This window comes from Acinonyx jubatus, chromosome E2 (genome assembly GCF_027475565.1).
Source record: "Acinonyx jubatus isolate Ajub_Pintada_27869175 chromosome E2, VMU_Ajub_asm_v1.0, whole genome shotgun sequence".
NCBI classification, from domain to species: domain Eukaryota; kingdom Metazoa; phylum Chordata; class Mammalia; order Carnivora; family Felidae; genus Acinonyx; species Acinonyx jubatus.
This window is the reverse complement of record NC_069396.1, coordinates 53,751,359-53,769,532: the sequence shown is the minus strand read 5'-3', so window position 1 is coordinate 53,769,532 and position 18,174 is coordinate 53,751,359. Positions and strand designations below refer to the sequence as shown.

The window sequence follows — 18,174 nt, the reverse complement described above, 5'->3', positions numbered from 1 at the left end:
GGAAACACCTGCAGCAGGTGAGGGTGAGCCATGCGGTGCGGAACGTGGGGGAAGAGGAGGCCGGGGAGGCGGGCCTGGTGTGTATGAGGGTGTCAGCGGGGCCAGTGTGGATGGAGCCCAGGGAGCAAGGGGAGGGGGGAAGGTGACGCCAGAGGGAAGAAAGGGGCCTCACCTGGCACCACGGGGAGGACGCGGCCGTTCCTCTGAGGGACGCAGGGGCCGTGGGCGATGTTGAGCAGAAGCAGGACAGGGCCTCACCTCACGGGTCCCTCGGGCATCTGTGCGGGGGTCAGACCACAGGGCTGAGGAGAGGCGGAGTGAGGACTGGGCTAGCCGGGGTGCAGGCAGGGAGGGAGAAGGGGTCCACTCCTGATACCTCTAAAGGGAGCCCTCAGGGTGTGCTGAGCGAGTGCGAGTGAGGAGAGGGGCAGACGGGACTCAGGATGATCTGAGCTCTGGCCCCAGTCTCTCAGCTGAGCAGCTCCAAGGACACATCTACACTCACGACGTCCCCCCCTCCCAACACGCAGGTGGGAGCCCAGCCTCTCACCTCCTCAAGCCCCACTTGAGCCCAGCATTTTCCACCAAGAGCCCTGCTCTTCCTCTTCCACCCCCTGGGTCTGTGAGTCCTCCAGTCTCTGGGGCACACCCCTAACTTCCCCTCCCCCAACCCATCCCTCCCCAAGCCTGGTCCCTCCTGCCTCCCGGCTCTCACTGACTGTCCCCTTCTCCGTTCCTATGCCCCAGCCCAGATCAGGCCTTTTAGCACCTCCAGACTTCTTCACCCGCCTCTGTCCCTCATTCTCCCCCTCTATCCCATCCCCATCCTGCCCCAGTAGGTCATTCTAAACTCAGAACTGACCTTGCCCTTGCGTGCTCACTTCAGGGCAGTGCTACAAGCAGTGAGCCCCTTGCTCTAGGAACTTGAGCTCACTCTAGGAGCTGCCCTCCAAGAGTTGGACACGGCCAGGATTTGGGGCGTGGTCTCTCTGCTCCTTGGGGGGACGGGGGAGGGAACTGGATGGGGGCGTGGCCTCACCTCCGGGGGGCGGGGTGGGGCCTAGGCCGGATGTTATCTGGGCAGGCCTAGGAGAGGGCCGTGGAATTAAGTTAAAATCTCTATTCGGGAGAGGGCTGGTCGCCCGGCTATGGAGACTTAGCATGGAGGGATGATTAGAAGCTGGACAAAAGGACCTAAAGGGTACGGCAGAGAGTGGAGTCTGTTGTGATGGGAGATTCCTTCAGCTCTGGATCCGAATCCCAAATCAGCCTCTCAGGCAGTGCGTGAGATCAGGAAGGTTGTCTTTGAGCCCGGGTCCTCATCTTGGGGGTCCAGGATGGAGAGGCAATTGAAGGTGAGTCTGGGATTGAGGGCGGAGCCAGATTAGCAATGGGGACGGACGGACGTGATGAAGCAGTTGCCCAGAAGCTGACCTGCCCACTGGTCCTTCTTTGTGCCACACCAGAGAAAGCCATTCCAGCAGTAACAGCCTCACGCTACTCAAGCTAAAAGCACCAACCAGCAACTCCGACGCCACCAGCTCCACCGGCAGCGCCCCAAGTGTGCCAGCCCAGGTAACCCTGCCTCATCTCCAGCTGGGTCTGGAGGAGGGAAAATGAGCCCTATCTTTAAGTGTCACTGTGTCTCCATCCTTGACTGTCTCTGCTCTCGTCGTGTGTCCCAAGCCAGTCCTCCAGTGCTGTGGCGTGGCAATGTGCAGGAGGTGACTGAGGAGGTCAGCAAAGCCACCTGCTGGTTGCCGTACCCACCCCGCACGCACATTCTGTTCCAGTGGGGCCCGAGGCGCAAAGAGAACAAGATGGGAGCGAGCGGGCCATGCAGAAAGGAGGGAAGGTGACAGAAAAGGAGGAAGGAGATGCCCAAATTGAGATGAAGACGGGGGAGGAAGGGAAGCACTCAGAAAGGCAAGAAAAAAGAGTAAAGAAAACAAAGAAATAGAGGGAACCAGAGCGGAAGAGAGAGGAAGAGGGATAGATGGAGAGACAGGCAGGCTGGGGGACACCCAGAAGGGCAAAAATTAGGGAGGAGCAAGGACAAGCACAAAGAGGGTGGAACAGCACCAGGGATGTGGCAAGAAAAGGCAGCAAGGGGCGCCCGGGTGACTCAATCGATTGAGCCGAGCATCTGACTTGGGCTCAGGTCATGATCTCACAGTTTGGTTCGTGAGTTCGAGTCCTGCGTCGGGCTCTGTGCTGACAGCTCCGAGCCTGGAGCCTGCTTCAGATTCTGTGTCTCCCTCTCTCTCTGCCCCTATCCCGTTTGCGCTCTGTCTCTCTCTCTCTCAAAAGTGAATAAACATTAAAGAAAAGAAAAGAAAAGAAAAGAAAAGAAAAGAAAAGAAAGAGAGAAAGAAAGAAAGAAAGAAAGAAAGAAAGAAAGAAAGAGAGAAAGAAAAAGGGGCACCTAAGTGCCTCAGTCAGTTAAGCATCTGACTTTGGGTCAGGTCACAATCTTGCAGTTCATGAGTTCGAGCCCCATGTCAGGCTCTATGCTGACAGCTCAGAGCCTGGAGCCTTCTTCCAATTCTGTGTCTCCTTCTCTGTCTACCCCTCCCTTGCTCGCACTCTGTCCTTCTCTCCCTCTCAGGAAAGGAATAAATATGGAAGAAATAAACAAACAAACATTTTTAAAAAGTGAAAAGACAAGGCAGCAGGGCGGGGTGGGGGGGGCAAAGCTCTGACACAGGTGTTGCTGGGGGCAGATGGGAAGGAGGTGGGTTTGGGGAAAAGGTCTGTCCCGCCTTCCTTTGTCTTTGTCCTGTTCTCTCTCTCTCTCTCCCTTCTTCTCCCTGCCATATTCTCTCTCTCCCCCATCATCCCCACCACCTTTGATGTTCTGCTGGACTGGATGTTGGTCCCTCCCCATCTGTCCATGAAAGACGGTGGGAGCTCTCTGGTCTGGGTGGAGGGACACGGCCTTGCGTCCACCGACCACGGCAGTCCACCCCTGTGGGAAACCAAATGCCTACACAAACCCGTCCCATCACTGATTGGATCCCAAAACTCCTGTAGACCAATTAGGGACAAATCACGGGACAGGTCTCCACCCCCCACCCACCTCCATACCTGCCCCTGCAGCCGCCAAGATTCACCTCGTTCTTCAGTCAGAGTTCCAAGATTCTGGGTCCTTCACCCAAACCCTCCTCCCTCAGACCCAGGAGCAAACCCTCCGGCGGACAAGTGCACATTGGCGCCACCTAGCGGCGGGAGCCTCCCAGGACAAGAAGAAAAGAGGCAACGTTTTCAAAAGTCGCCAGGCACGGGTTTCAAGCATTCATGCCTCAAAACACTCCTGTGAGGCAGAAGCAATTATTCTCGTCTTACAGATAAGGAAACCGAGGCACAGAGAGGCCAAGCGACTTTCCCAAGGATGTGTTATGTGTTCGAGGCAAGATTCCAACCCAGGCCCCCTGGTTCTGGAGTCCACATCTGAATCACACCCTGTGTTAACCAGTCTTTCAAACGCCAACTTAATTTTGTGATTTACACACCTGCTCCATGCGTATTCCTCCAACCCAGAGACCATCCCCATCCCTTTTCTACTCCTACTCCACACTAAGACCCTGATAACCAGAGAAGTGACACTTTGCACCCAAGAGGTAACAGGGTCCCTTGGACCATCCTCTTGCTCTCCTCCCAACTTCTACAGCCTGGGTGATCCTGAACCAATGGGGCCCTCCCCTTCCCCCTATCTGTTCCTGTGTGAAATGGGGCAAAATGAACAGTCATGGTTTGCTATGTACTCTTAGCTCCTTACATGCACTAGCTCTTAGATACTCCTTGCAAAACTCTATGATGGGGTCCTCTGATGACCTGATTTTAAGGATGAGACTCAGAAGCACAAAGAAGCGAAAATACATAACAGGATCTGCCAAATTAGCAAATGGGGGAGCAGGGGCCTGAGCCCAGGCTGTCTGACTTTAGGGCCAGCACCCTGAAACACCACCTTCGAGTGGTCCCATAATGAAGGGGGAGGGGGAGCTTCCAGCACCAGGAATCCAGGCTTATTCCAGGGTGGTCAGCACACAGGGACTGTCTCCTGAGGGGAGGGATTCAAGGTGAGTCTTGTTCAGACAAGGGGGTCCCAGCCTCGAACGTCCCACTGAGGGCAGGAACCTTGTCCAGCGGGATGCAGAGTCACCACAGAAGGGCTTGTGAGCAGGAGGAGAAAGGGGTCAACTCTGAGTGTTAAAGAGACCTTCAGTGTAGTGAGACCTTCTGAGGCCACCTGGAGATGGATGGAAGGGAGGCTGGAGGCAAGGATCTAGAAGCTGCACCCAGGCCAAGGAAATAGAGAGAAGGGGTGGGGCTGGGGACCGCGGAGCTGCCGGGCCTAAGGGAGAGGGAGGGGCTGGGACAGTGCCTGGGGGGTACTGGGTGGTGGGTGGAGCTGTCCCTGAGATGGGAAACAAGGGAGTTTGCGGAGAGAAAGGAGTTAGGACGCGAGTGAGAAGGGCCTGGGGACACTGGGGGTGGGGGGGAGGATGCCCAGGAGCATGTGCCTCCAGAGGCTGGAGTTCAGGGTCAGATGAAAGAGACCTGGATGGTTGGCGGTTGATCCACAGGAGTCGAGGAAAGAAAGGCTCCGGGGAGTGTTCGCAGGAGGAGGAGGAGGAGGAGCAAGGCAGAGGGCGGGACTCGGCCTGCCTTTGGAGGTGAAGGACAACTGGAAAGATGCCCAGGAGGACTACGATCGATAGCGCAGGTCTGCCGCGGTCAGAGTGGGCGGGAGGAGGGGCGCAGACGTCACCGCGTCGGAGGCGGAGCCAGGCGCCCTCCCAGTGAGCCCGCGAGCATGGGCAGAGCTAGGTGTCAGTTCCCTCGGGGTCCCCATCTGTGTCACACGCCTGCGTGACTTAGTGTGAGGAACACATGCGATCACGATGGAAAGCGCTTAGCCTGGCACCAGGGAAGTTCTCATGATGATTAAAATCCCCAGGGGTTCACCTCCTTCCCCTCGCCACCACCCACTCAGGTCCCACCAAGGAAGGTGGCTCAAGGCCTCAAGTCTTAGATTCCAAACACCAAATTCCAGATTCCTAGTCTGGACTCCAGATTCAAAGGCTTCTAGGATCCAGAGTGACTAAGACCTGTCACTCAAAGACCAGACTCTAGGATCCAGATTCCAGACCCAAACTCCAGAATGCAGACTCTAAAATCCACACTCTATACTTCAAGTCATAAATGCCTGACTCTAGACCTCCAAACTCAGAGTCCAGAGTTGGAGAGCCACAGCAAAAACTGCAAAACCCAAGATCCAGAATCCAATATCCAGAATCCAGAGTTAGGAGGCCCAGGCACCAAGGTCCAGAATCAGAGATCTGACTCCAGAATTCAAGGTCAGGAAGTGGGGATCCAGATCCAGAATCCACTGGCCAGAATCAGAGATCCAAGGTTCAGAATCCAAAACCAGGGATCCAGATCAACATCCAGAATCCAAGATCCAGAACCCAACTCCAGGCACAAGAAGCATGACTCTAGAATCCAGTTTCCACACTCTAGACCCCAAATTCCAGGTTCCAGACTCCTGGTCCTATGTGTTGATCTCTGATTTGGGGCTCTTGCCCTCCTACTTCCTCTCCCTTGAGGAACTGTCCCTGGCAGGGAATTCTTCCTTACAGACTCACAAAAACTTCAACCTAATAAGTGCTCATTAGGCCTTGTCCCCCACCCCACTAGCCACCTAGGCATCCCCGCCTGTAAACCTGAATCTCAACCACCTCCCACCCCACCCTACCCCCTAGACCCGGGTGGGGCTGGGGACTTAGAAATTCAAGTATTCAGATGCCTGCTCCCCTTCTTCCGGCATCCAAGCTGCCCCAGATGAAGCTGGAGGATCTGGAGGGGGTGAGCTCTTTTGAGACAAAAGTCAGGGTTGGGGGGAGGTGAGAGACACTAGAGGAGACACAGGTCTGCCCTGATCTAGAAGAGACACTGGGTGCCCTATCCCCGGGAACAGACATGGACTGCCCTGAGGGAGCTGAGTTTCAAGGGCACCTGTGTAATTTCATGTGTCCTTTACTGAGGCTCCAAGTTGAACCTGAACCAAGAAAATGTCCCGGAGATGAAAGAAGGAGCTGCGGGGAGTGGGGGGGGGGGGGGGGACGGGGAAGGGGGGGGGGTGGAGTGAATCAGGAGGATGTCCCCCAAAACACTTGTATCAGAGCCAAGAACAAAGTCAGGAGTCATCAGGGGTTCAGGTCACCTCAGCTCAACCTCCCCAAGGTGTCCCGTGTGACAGGCTCCAGGCTGGGCAGTGCTGGGGACACAGAGAAGACCTTGCCTGAGCATGTCTGGGGATCTGTGATGTGATGGAGGCAGAACCAGGGCTGAGCGGCCCAGAAAGGATACCTGTTAGGTCCCAGGGCCTCCCAGAAGAGGTGGGGGCTGAGCCTTGGGGGCGGAATATGAATTTGGAAGATGAGAGGAAGGCTTTCCTCCACTCCCTAAGCTTGCTGGGGCCTCCCATGGACTAGACCCTTCACTGGGCAGTGCTGGGGATCCAGAGTCCAGTCAGGCCAGGCCTGCCCTCAGTAAGTTCCCAGTCTGGGGGGTAAGGTAGACACCATGGACCAGAGAAGGTCAGAAAAGGCCTCAAGGAGGAAGTGGACCTTGAAGGGACTGGCATACGTGCCAGGAGGAAGAGCCTGAGCAAAGGCAGGGAGGCATGAAATCGCAGGAAGGAAAATGGGAGAATGACCTATGCCTAGAAAGGCAAGGTCATGAGACACCTGGTCAGAGGGGCTGGAAAGGGAGAAACCCCCATATCCTCAAAAGTGAGGCTGGGGAGCAAGGACTTTATCCTGAGGGCGCTGGGGAATCTATGAGGGCTATAGGCAGGAGTCGGACAGGGTCAACTCTGGGCATGGAAAGACCCTGAGGGGGCACGTAGGGGAACGAGCTAGGGGAGTGGGAACTTGACTGGAGGGACAAATGGGGGGAAGACACACCCCCAGGAGGCCAGACAGGAGGCTGGGATTAGGGTCTGGGGGGAGAATGTATCCTGAACCAGAGCCTCAGGGTTGGAGAGAGATCCAGGGCCAAGTGGGATGGTGCTGGGGGCTGACGGGCTGGTGGGACACCTGAGGGCCTGTTCTGGTGCCTAGAGAAACAACAGGAACCCTCAGAGATGGAGAACCCGGGCGGGGCAGGGGGGAAGAACAGTCTGGGGTGGGGGTAGGGGGGACCAAAATGGTGAAAGAAGTTTCTCAAGCAGCAGGTGGGATGGATGTGTTTGTGTCTGGAGGGATTCAGGGGAGGGCGGAAGTGTCCAGGTTCAACTCCATTCACTCTCTCCCCTCCCCAGACTTCAGCAGAACCCTCATCCCTTCTCCATAATGTGGCTTCTCACCTTCTCCTTCCTGCTGATGCCTGCAGGTGAGGTGGGCCCAGGTCAGGTCTGGGTCTGTGGGGGTGCGGTACCTCTCCGCTCCATCAGGAGCAAAGCCAGGGCCTACGATCTGCCAGCACCCCCAGCCCTGCTCCACCCCACCCCACCCAGCCACCCGATGCTCCTGAGTGCTCACCCTACCCCAAGAACTTTCAGAAGCCTGGGGCTGCTCTGGAGTCCCCAAGCCAACTGGGTCTCTCGCTGCTCCCAACAGCAAATCAGCTCTGGGGATGACACAGACCTGAGTTCATGGTCTGGGGCTGCCCCTTCCTTGCTGTGTGACCTTGAGGAAATGACTTCACCTCTCTCCACCTAGAGTGCCTTCTCTAGAAGACAGCACCTACCCATGACCACCACGGTGAGGTTTCAATAGCACAATGTAGATAAAGCTCATAATAAGCATTCAACAAGTGTTAGCAAGGTCAAGAGCACAGACTCCAGGTTTGAATTCCAGCTCACCATTTTGCAGTTACTGAACATCTCTGCGACTCGAGATCCCCAACTGTACCGTGGACATAGGAACTGATGCCCCCAGGGCAGGATTGAATGTGGTCCTGTGTGTAGGGCACGAGAAGGGACTTAGCCCAGGGCAGTACCCCGCGAGGGTGTTGTTAGCACGGCTGAGTCCTGGGTACATGCTACAGCTCATCTAATTCTCAAAACATCTCTGTAGGGTGGGCTCTACCAGCCTCACTTGACAGGGAAGAGGGCTGAGGCTGGAGAGGGGTGGCCACAATGTCAAGGTGACCCTGGGTAGCAGGAAAACTCCAAACCATGTTCAGCTACCACCCATGGAGAACTTAACTGTAACCTGACGCCTCTACCTGGAGAAGTTGAGGGTGGACTTTCATTATGTCCCCACGTGACCCTCGCCTCTGGGGGCCCCTTGAAGCTCCCCCCTGCTGCCAGCCTCCCCTCAGGCTTTCTCTGTGCTCTCTCCTCCCTGCCTCCCGCCTGCCGCTGCACCCAGCCAGGGCCTCCACCCTCCTCCGGCTTGGACTGGCCAGATGCAGCCTCGATGCCCAGCTGTTCAGCCCGCACCCTCTGTCCTTCTTTGCAGGACAACCCCACCCTTCCCTTGTTAAGCCCCCTGTCTACCACATCCGCATTCCCCCAACCTTGCCAGGGCCCTTGGCCCAGTTCTTGACCCAGGCAGGCAGAATGTGGGTATTTTGTCTAGCTGTGCAAATTCCTGCCCCAGTGTGGGTGTCTGTGTGTTTGGCTGTGATCTTGAGGGATCATATCCCCATTGCCCAGTAGCGGGTCACGGTTTTGTGACTTTGAAACATCGCTGTTTATGTCCTTGTGCATGGTACAATGCTGCAGTATCCTGCGTGTGTGTGTGTGTGTGTGTGTGGTGGGTTTGCAAGGCCCTGTGTGTCCACATCCTGCTCACATGTGTGAACCAGGTCCCCTATGTGAAACGCAATGAGTGACCTTGAACACCAAGTGACTGACGAGGCAACAGGTCTAGAGATGGGAAAACAAGTCCTGTCTTGTGCCTCTGGCTATGTCTTTGACCTTGGATGCCTAGCCCTGTGTCCTTTGTTTCCCTGGGGTGTGATCTAGTGGGGCCACATCTAAGTGTTGGCCCTCTGGGTCAGTGTCTATTACTCTGAATCCCCACAAAGTGACTTGAGGATGAATCATAGTTTTGACCTTGATTATCTTCATTTGAGCCTGGTCATATGGCTGACTTACTTTGGCTAAATTTCTGCCCAGAACCTGAACATCCACATGCATATCTGCATAAATAAGTCTACGTGTCCTTTGTTTAAAATAAGTAGTATTTATTAAGCAGCTATAATAAGCCAGACATCTCTCTCTCTCTCTCTCTCTCTCTCTCCCTCTCTCTCTGTCTCTGTCTCTTATTCATTCCTTACAACAATCCCATCTTACAGATGAGGAAAGGTCAAATAATTTGCTCAAAGGCTCACAAATAACATGGACACAGGGGTTTTACTCTAACATTCCGATATAACCACTATACTCAGACTCACGTCTGTGCACAAGTCTTTGGGGAACCAAGTGCATATCCATGTCTCTCCCCATGTACCCTTATTAAGGACCCCACCTTGTTGTCCAGCCCCTGGGTGTTAGTGTGCAAGTCTGTGACCTAGTACGTTCAGACCCACACAGGAGACTGTAAATTTAGATGTGAGCTTGTATGTCCAAATCAGTGTGTGTGCATGTGCATGCGTGTGTGTGTGTGTGTGTGTGTGTGTGATCCACATGCACACCCACACTGGAACTGTCCAGACTCATATATACCTATGAATCTCTGTGCTGTGATCCTTGAAGCTGCAGCTGCAGCTGTATGTTTGCCCATGACCTTGTGTGGCCACATCTGCATTTGGCTGAGATGTCCGGACTCTGGAGCCAAGACTGGGTGTCATACACTGAGTGGCCACATCCCATCCATCTGATGCCTGTGGCAGCATGGCGACCTCGAATGGCTGGTCCCAAGTGACCATCTTTCTGGATCCTTATCCAGTGTCCCTGTCTCCACTTCTAATCTCAGAGGACTTCTTGCCTTCTGGTCCTTCCCCACATACCCGCTCTCCCAGAATCCTGTAATAAACGGGTGAGGGCGAAGGGCAAGGGGCCAGTCCTGGAGAAAACAAGCAGCAGTCGTCAAAGCCTGAGAGAAGACAGTACTTGAAATTCAAGGACGGGGACGTCCTAAGACATTGGGGGGAAAGCACAGGTGAAAAATACATACTATGGGCAGGGTGTAGGCAAGGTGCGACAAGGGAAAAGACTGTGTTGTGAGGGATCCTCCTCTGCTTCCTCTCCCAGAGGCCCAGCACCACTCCGCCAAGAGGCTGAAAGGTGAGGCGTGTGAGCCCCACTCCCAGCCGAGGCAAGCGGCCCTCTTGGAGCGTGGACGCTTTAACTGCGGTGTTTCCCTCACTCTGCACGCCGGATGCTGTCTGCTGCCCACCGCCACACCGGGTATGAAGGCAGGGCTCAGGGTCCTGAGGGGCAGGACGCCAAGGGCCTAGGGATCTGAGAATCTTGGATTCTGAGGAGGAGAGAGCTGGAGCCTGGGGGCTGAGTTCCAAGTGTGCGCACCTCCGTGGCCCCGGAGGGGCAGGGTCTAGAACTATTGGCTTCAGCGCCTCGGACACAGAGGGTAATGGCATCTCCAGATTCCCCGCGTGGTGAAGGACCCCAGCTAGCCGGCTCTTTGGTCTTTCTGTCCGCTCCTCACTGCCCTTGCGGATAATCACCCGCGCACGCGCACAGCTTCATGAGCGTGCACCTAGGCGAGCACAATCTGCGCAAGCGCGATGGCCCGGAAGTGCTGTGGACTTGTGGCTCGCCTCGTCCCACACCCGTGCCACGAAGCGCGCAGCCATCGCCACGACGTCATGTTGCCACGTCTAACCCGGCCCACGTGCCTCTTCCCGCAAGTGCGTCCCGTGGCGCTGCCCACGCGTTGTCCCCAACCAGGCGAGGCCTGCGTGGTGTCCGGCTGGGGCCTGGTGGCTGATGACAAGCCTGGGACCAAAGGGAGAGCAAGGTCACAAGGTGCGTGAAAGGATGGCGCTGGGTGTCAGGCCTCCAGGGACCCTATTCTCCAGGGTTCGTGGGCGAAGGACACAAGGGCCTGAAAGTATGGATTCACTCCAAGCCCACTGTCCTCCCCAGTGAGTCTCCCAGATATGCTGCATTGTGCCAACATCAGTGTTATCCCGGCCACATCTTGTAGCAAGGACTACCCAGGGCGCCTTATGAGCACTACGGTGTGTGCAGGAGTAGAAGGCGGAGGCACGGACTCCTGTGAGGTCAGAGCCATGGGTTTAGGGGAACAGGCTTGGGTGTTGGGATGGGGTCGGGTTGTGCTTGCTTTGGGCCAGAGAAGATGCTAGGGATAGATGTGGGGGTGGAGAAGGAAGAGCAGTTCGAACGGGGGTGGAGTTGGAGATGGGGTTGGAGATGCAGGTAGGGGTGCGTTGTATTTGGGGTGGATGATGTGGTGGTTGGTGTGGAATGGCCTGGCTTTGATTTGAGAATAGGAATGGGCTTGGTTTGATTTTAGAAGGAAAATACGTTGGGTTGAAATGCGGATGGGGTAAGTTTTGTCTGGGATGTGAAAGCCGTAACAGCAGGGGTTGGCTGTGTTGGCAGTAAGGATGGACATAGATAGGCCTGGTTTGGGTTTGAATGGGGACGACGTGGGGGTTGGGTTGGGTTGGCGCTACATGGCAGGGATTGAACATAGATTGGCTGAGTTGTATTGACTTGTGTTAGGTTGCGGTTGAGTTGGATTAGATTGGGTTAAACTGGGTTGTATTGAGTTGAGTTGGAGAGGGATTGCATGTGGTGGGGTCGGATTGGGTTTTGACTGAGATCGTGCCCGGTGATTAGGCTAAGGTTGGGCGCACTGGATCCAGAAGTTTCCCACTCAAACTTTCTCTTCCCCACACAGGGTGACTCTGGGGGACCCCACACAGGGTGGCTGGTCTGTGGGGGAGTCCTGCAGGGAATCGTGTCCTGGGGTGACGTCCCCTGTGACACTACGAACAAGCCTGGTGTTTATGCCAAAGTCTGCAGCTACTTGGGGTGGATCAGGGACACCATGAAGAGGAACTGACTGTTTTGGTCTACCACCTGTGTCTCTGGCTGAGCAGAAACTCCTGTAGCTGGCCAGCCACCCCACCCTGACCTGGGACAGAACTGAGCCATCCCTTAACACCCCATCTGTCCAAGACGCACATGTTGGCCAAGGATTTGTCCCATGTCAAGCCAGAGCTGGTGCTCAAGGTCACCTGTTTAAACACTGAGATAACAGTGCTGATGCAAGTTTCTCTGTAGGAGTTGCTGTGACTTTCTTCTGGGGATGAAGGGAAGTGGGAGCCAGAGACTGGGTGGGGAACCCAAGGCCACTGTACGTTGCTCCATTTCACTCGCTGCCCCGATGCCTAGGTGAAAAGAAATAGCTTGAAGCAGGGCTCTTCATTCACATACACACAGGATTAGCTGTGCAGTCTTGAGGAAAAGACTCGATGCCACTCAGCTTCGGTTTCCCCAGGTGTGAAGCAGAGATCTTCATGTTGCTTACCTCACAGCGTTGTAAGGATTAAATGAGGAAGGTTATATGAACTCATTCCAATAGTGCCTGGCACAGGGCAAATATATCTCTGGACCCCAGCGGAAAAGACCCCCAGCACACGCTAGATGATCAAGAATGACTTCATTTTCTTCGAAATTCAGTTGTGGGCTTCCTGGCAGCCAGGCAAAAAGGCAATGCTCTCCTTTTCCTTAGGCAGTCTCCCGACATGCAGCGGAGGCTGGTCTACCCTGTGGCCTACTTTGATTTTGCTGAAGAGCTCAGAGAATGTGCCAGAAGCCCATGAGTTTACCATTGAGGTTGCAGAAATCTCATTCCTGATTCTCAACAGAGATTCCTCCCAAAATGTGGTCTTCAAGGTCACTGAATGTTGAACCACATAAACCTGGCTCTTGAGGTCTAAATGTTCTACCGGGGGGAAGGGGAATTACAGTTTGTAGAGAGGTCTCTCTTGACCTTGGGAGGCAGATAATCTGGAATTCCTGGGACTTTAAAGGACCTAAACGTGGGTGTCCAGACTTGGACGCTCAAGGAGTAGTGGTGAGGTATGATGAGATCCCAATGTTGTTCTGGGGGGGGGGGGGACATTGGATTTTGGAATGCTAGGGGACTTATTTAGGGAGACCACTGACACCTCGCTTCTGGATCTGGGGGCACTAGGCTGGTGGTGGTAGGTACCCTGAGATTTTATTCGGAGAGAAACAATAAGTGGATTGGGACCTAGATCCTGAGTCTAGGAGTGCAAGAATCAGGGTGTTCTGGAAGCCTTACATTTCGGAGGCAGCTGAAGCCGGGAAACTGGCGTGTTGGCTCCAAGTGGTGCGGGGAGAAGGGAATCGGAGCCCCTCAGCTGGTGTTTGAGGATACCCTGGGTCTTCAGGTGTGTGACCTTCCTTGGGGTTCAGGTATATATCGGACTTTGTATTGGAGATCATTGATTCCTCCGTTCTCCTGTTTCTTCTCACCCCCCCCCCCAACTCCCCTCACCGGCTGTGTCTCCAAGAGCAGGGGCCCAGGAGCTCCAGGCCCTGCCCTGTCTGGCCTCAGGCCCCAGGAATGCTTCCAGCACAATCAGGGCCCGCAGAACAACAGGTGCTTGCTCTCCCGCCCCTTCCACGACTCTGGGGTGGGAGGAGGTGTCCAGCCCCCAGGAGGCAGCGGGGGCAGGGCCTTGGCCAGCATCTGGATGCCAGCAGGGCAGGGGCGGGTCCTCAGGGTGGGGAGGGGGTGGATGAAGGCTTTAAAATGCTCCTTGGGGAGGCTCCTGAGCTCCAAGCTCACCACCTGCCTGCCTGTGGTCACCATGTGGTTCCTGGTTCTGTGCCTTGCCCTGTCCCTGGCAGGGGCTGGTGAGACAGAGGGATGGGAGGGGGAGGGGGAGAGTGGACCCCACTTTCATGCTGCCCTCACCCCCAATAACTTCTTCCTCTCCCACAGTCCATCCCAGGCCGGGTCCCAGGCTCTCTCCCAGCCCCTCTTCTGTGGTCACAGTTCCCACTATTGTGCTAGGTCCTGCTCCCTCCCAGGAACCCCCCAAATTTTCTCCTCCTCCCCACTCTGACCCCTGCCCTGAGCCACTTTACCAAAGGGGCAGAGGCTGGGCCATCTGTCTCTCTCTTTGGGGGACTCCTGCTCTTGCAAGGAGTGCCCCCAGTCCCAGCAGATCCTGGGACCCCGACAGCCCCCTTCTAGTCCTTAGTGGTTCTCTGTCTGTAGCTCCTGAGTCCCCACATCCTTCCATACCCTGGTGACTTTTCCCATCCAGCTGTCAGTTCTCAGCTAGGTCCTCCAGTCCCTGGCATCTGGTTTCCCTCAAATCTTCCCGAGACTCCCTAAATTCCATCAGACACCTATACTTCTCCCCAAACAGACTCCATGACTCCAGGTGGACCCGCTTCCCCTCCTGGTATGAGGATTCTACAGATGTCTCTTCCTTCCCCACCTCTTTGCCGCTGAACCCCGGTCCAGCACCCCCAGACTTCTCCCTGAGGAAGAACACCCAGAACCCCCAACCACACACTCCTTTCCTTGTGGAGTTTCCTTCCCCCGCCCACGCTCCAGCCCTCCCCAAATGCACCCCTCCTGTGAAGCTCTGTTTTTCTAGACTTCCCTCCAGAATCCCAAGTACCTTCAGAGCCCAGCTGTCCTCCCCTACCTCCCGCAGGACCCCAACATGTGATTCTAAAACCCCACACCAAGTGGGAACGCAGGGAGGACTCACAGCTGCTTGGCCCCAACACATCTCCACCTTCCTTCCTCTCCGACACCACCCCCAGGAGAACCCCAGATCCCTCCAACACCCTCAGACCGTGACCCCAATCTCCATGAGAATCACCCAATCCCAGAAGAACTATCATCTGGCTCTCCCTCCTCCTGAGCCCCATCCCAGTCCTGACCCCAACCCTAGTTCCAGGACCCCAGACCCCCAGAGGACCCTCTCCCAGTCCCAGTCAAGAGGCACCAAATCACCCCTGTATCACCTGACCCCCACACCACATGCTGCCCCAGACGCTGCCTTCTTGTCTCCTGCCTGATCCCTGTGGTTGGCTCTGCCCTCAGCAGTCTCCCCCGCCAGGACCCGCCACCAACCCACAATCCCAGGGCAGGCTCCAGACTTCCAGGCCCTTCCCATACCCCTTGCCCGTCTCCCCAGACCTCCAGCCCTGCTCCTCTGGACCCATGTCCCCCCAACCCCACCGCACAGCCCTCTCTCCTAGCCCAGGCCTTCCTGGTGCCACCTCCCCACCTGCTCTGACCCGGCACCCTCTCTACAGGTGCTGCGCCCCCCATCCAGTCCCGGATCATAGGAGGCTGGGACTGTAAGAATTCCCAGCCCTGGCAGGCAGCTCTGTACCATTACAGCAAATTCCAGTGCGGGGGCGTCCTGGTGCACCCCCAGTGGGTGCTCACAGCTGCCCACTGCATAAATGAGTGAGTGGGGGCAGGGGGTCTTGGGGGGGCGGTCTGTGCTCCCACAGGAATAAATAGTGGGCACTGTCCCGGGTTAACCTCAGGGGAGGCTGGAGGACTGAGAGAAAGAAAGACATTCCTGGTCTAGGTCATGGAGAGTGGCAGGGACAACCCCAGGAAAGCCCTCCACTGGTACCTGTGTCTTTTCATCTCTCCTTGTAAATGTCTTCCTGTGTCTCCCCCTCCTGCCTCCCTGTGTCTCTCCATAACTGGCTCTGTTGTGTGTCTGTCTGTATGACTAAGATTCTTCTCGGTCTCCCTCTCTTTGGTCTCAGCGCCTCCGTGTCTCTCCAGGTCTCTGTCCATTTCTGGGTCCCTCTGCTGCATCCCTGTCACTGTATGTCTCACTCTCCACCTCTGCCCCTGGGTCTCTGCCTCACTCCCCATGCTGCTGAGCACCCCCCAGGATGGGACCCCAGAAAAAGGAAGGGATTGTCCCCATATGTCTCTGTGTGAGGGGTCTTCTCACGTGCTCAGCCCCTCCCTCCAGGACAATGATCCACTCCAGGGGGACACGGGGAAGGGCTGGTTTCAGCTAGAGCCTAATGGGAGCCCTGGAGGAAGGAGGAGGAGAAAGAGGAGGAGGAGGGGGAGAAGGAGGAGGAAAGGGTGGGAAGGTCTGGGGAGGGAGGGGGACGCCGTCCTTGGGCTGGGGGCCAGGCCACCCGCTCCTGGGGAGCCAGCCCCACAGCCCCTGCTGCAGCTGAGCAGGTCCCAGGCCCTCCCCCCCCCATGCTCCCTTCCTGTTCTCTCTCGTTCCCACCCCCCCCCCCACTGCCTGTGTTCCTCACTCTCTCCCTTTGCTTCCTCTTCCCTCAGTCACGTTGCCTGCTGCCCCTGCTCCTTCCAAGTCTGTTCCTTCACTTCTTCTTCTTCCCCAGGACCCTTCCTTCTGTCTCTGTCTCCTTTGGGCTCTGTTTCTGTCTTCCCTCTGCCTCTCATTCCCTCTCTCCTTTTCTGCTCTCTCCTTTTCACTCTGTCTTTGTCTCTGGCTTTGATCTTGTCACATCCTTCTGTCTTTCACTCACTGTCTTTTCTTCATAGCTCTTTACCTTCCCAACTCTCTCTCTCTCCCTGGTTACTCCTTGTTTCTCTCTCTCTCTCCCCGCGACACCCCCCCCCCAGGCTCCCCATTGCCCTTTCCCCCTCCTCTCTCCTCATTCCCTGGGGCCCCCTCTGTCCCCAGCAATTATCAGCTGTGGCTGGGTCGCTACAACCTGTTTGAGCACGAAGACACAGCCCAGTTTGTCCAGGTCAGTGGTAGCTTCCCACACCCTGGATTCAACCTGAGTCTCCTGGAGAACCACACCCGCCTCCCGGGAGAGGACTACAGCCACGACCTCATGCTGCTCCGCCTGGCAGAGCCCGCCCAGATAACCGATGCTGTGAGGGTCCTGGACCTGCCCACCCAGGAACCCCAAGTGGGGAGCACCTGCTACGCCTCCGGCTGGGGCAGCATAGAACCAGATAAGTGTATGCCGGGGCCAGACCCTGCAGCCTGGAGCCCAGACCCTTGGGTGTAGGGAGGAGGGGCTGGGGACCCGGACTCCAGGGTCTGAGGGAGGAGGGGCCGAGGAGCCACTTGGGGTCTTTTCATCTCTGTTCTGTAGTCACATACCCAGACGATCTCCAGTGCGTGGACCTCAAACTCCTGTCCAACGATGTGTGTGCCAAAGCCCACTCCCAGAAGGTGACAGAGTTCATGCTGTGTGCTGGATACTTGGAGGGCGGCAAGGACACCTGTGTGGTGAGCCAGTCTGTCCCCCCTTCCCCTCCCTCCTGGGCCTCAAGGTGCTGGGGGAGGGGACTCGGGCTCTGGACTGCTGCTGAGAGCTAACTGGGCATCTGTCTCTGCGGCTTCCAGACTGTATCTCCCCCCAACCAAGCCTCAGCGCCCTCTCCCTGCCCCCTTTCCTTCCCACACCCCCATCCTGGTATCACAGGCACCTCCCTCCACCACATCAGAGTTCACCTGTCCCTCCCTCGTATTACTGTCTAGTCAGAGAAAGCTATTTGGGAGAGGTGACATCAGAGGGGAGTCCTGAAGGTAGAAGGGTCCGGTAGATGGATTCCGCTCCTCTCCCACTGACCTGTCGGCTGGGACTGTTCTGGACCCTGCACCCTGTGCAGAAACTGAACCCTTAAGTCCCATCCCTGCTGGCCATGACTCCAGCCGCTGTCTTCTCTGTTGGAATCCCGCCGGCCCTCTGGCAGTGGACTGTGGAGAGAACCGTGTCCTCTCCCGGGGCTGGGGAGTCACCGTCTCGAGCTCTGTGAGCCCAGGTGTGAGAGCTGGGGCTCCACAGGCAGAACCCCGCCGCCACGGCTGACCTTTGTCATTCTCTCCCCCTTGTGCTGCAGGGGGACTCCGGGGGGCCACTGATCTGCAATGGCATGTTTCAAGGAATCACGTCCTGGGGCCACATCCCATGTGGCAGCCCCAATATGCCTGCTGTCTTCACCAAAGTGATTTCGCACCTGGAGTGGATCAGAGAAACCATGACAGCCAACCCTTGAATGCCCCCATCGTGTTTCCTACCCCAGTAAACTCAATACGCATCAGATTCACCTCACGTTTGCTGTCCTCTGGCCTTCCAGGCCCTGCGCACCTGGAAGCTGGGGACCCACCCCGCCCAGTCTAGAGCCCGGTCCTCTCAGTCTCTCGCCAGGAAGCTTATGAGCTGGGGGAAAGGAAGGAGTAAAGACAGGTGTAGAC

The 18,174-nt window shown here is 56.3% G+C and overlaps 2 protein-coding genes across 2 annotated transcripts; both read left to right on the top strand.

Moving 5' to 3' along the window:
- Nucleotides 1-10,417: 10,417 nt before the first annotated feature.
- KLK15 (kallikrein related peptidase 15) lies at nucleotides 10,418-12,011 on the top strand. The gene is given in 4 exon segments (XM_053210102.1): nucleotides 10,418-10,727; nucleotides 10,729-10,945; nucleotides 11,066-11,229; nucleotides 11,847-12,011. Coding segments are annotated over 4 exon segments (609 nt in total). The 5' UTR covers nucleotides 10,418-10,664.
- Nucleotides 12,012-13,726: 1,715 nt separating this feature from the next.
- On the top strand, nucleotides 13,727-18,026 carry LOC106989422 (kallikrein-1). The gene is made up of 5 exons (XM_027037185.2): nucleotides 13,727-13,837; nucleotides 15,263-15,419; nucleotides 16,645-16,931; nucleotides 17,069-17,205; nucleotides 17,820-18,026. Exons 1-5 carry the CDS (start codon nucleotides 13,792-13,794, stop codon nucleotides 17,973-17,975), a joined length of 783 nt encoding a protein of 260 aa, XP_026892986.1. The 5' UTR covers nucleotides 13,727-13,791; the 3' UTR covers nucleotides 17,976-18,026.
- The last annotated feature ends 148 nt before the right edge of the window (nucleotides 18,027-18,174 follow it).

Excerpts from the sequence above, each read along its gene's own strand:
- LOC106989422 (XM_027037185.2), top strand. The coding sequence starts at position 13,792 with ATGTGGTTCCTGGTTCTGTGCCTTGCCCTGTCCCTGGCAGGGGCTG. Across the intron at positions 15,420-16,644 it reads GCTGCCCACTGCATAAATGA|CAATTATCAGCTGTGGCTGG; the intron begins GTGAGTGGGGGC and ends CTCTGTCCCCAG. Across the intron at positions 17,206-17,819 it reads GCGGCAAGGACACCTGTGTG|GGGGACTCCGGGGGGCCACT; the intron begins GTGAGCCAGTCT and ends CTTGTGCTGCAG.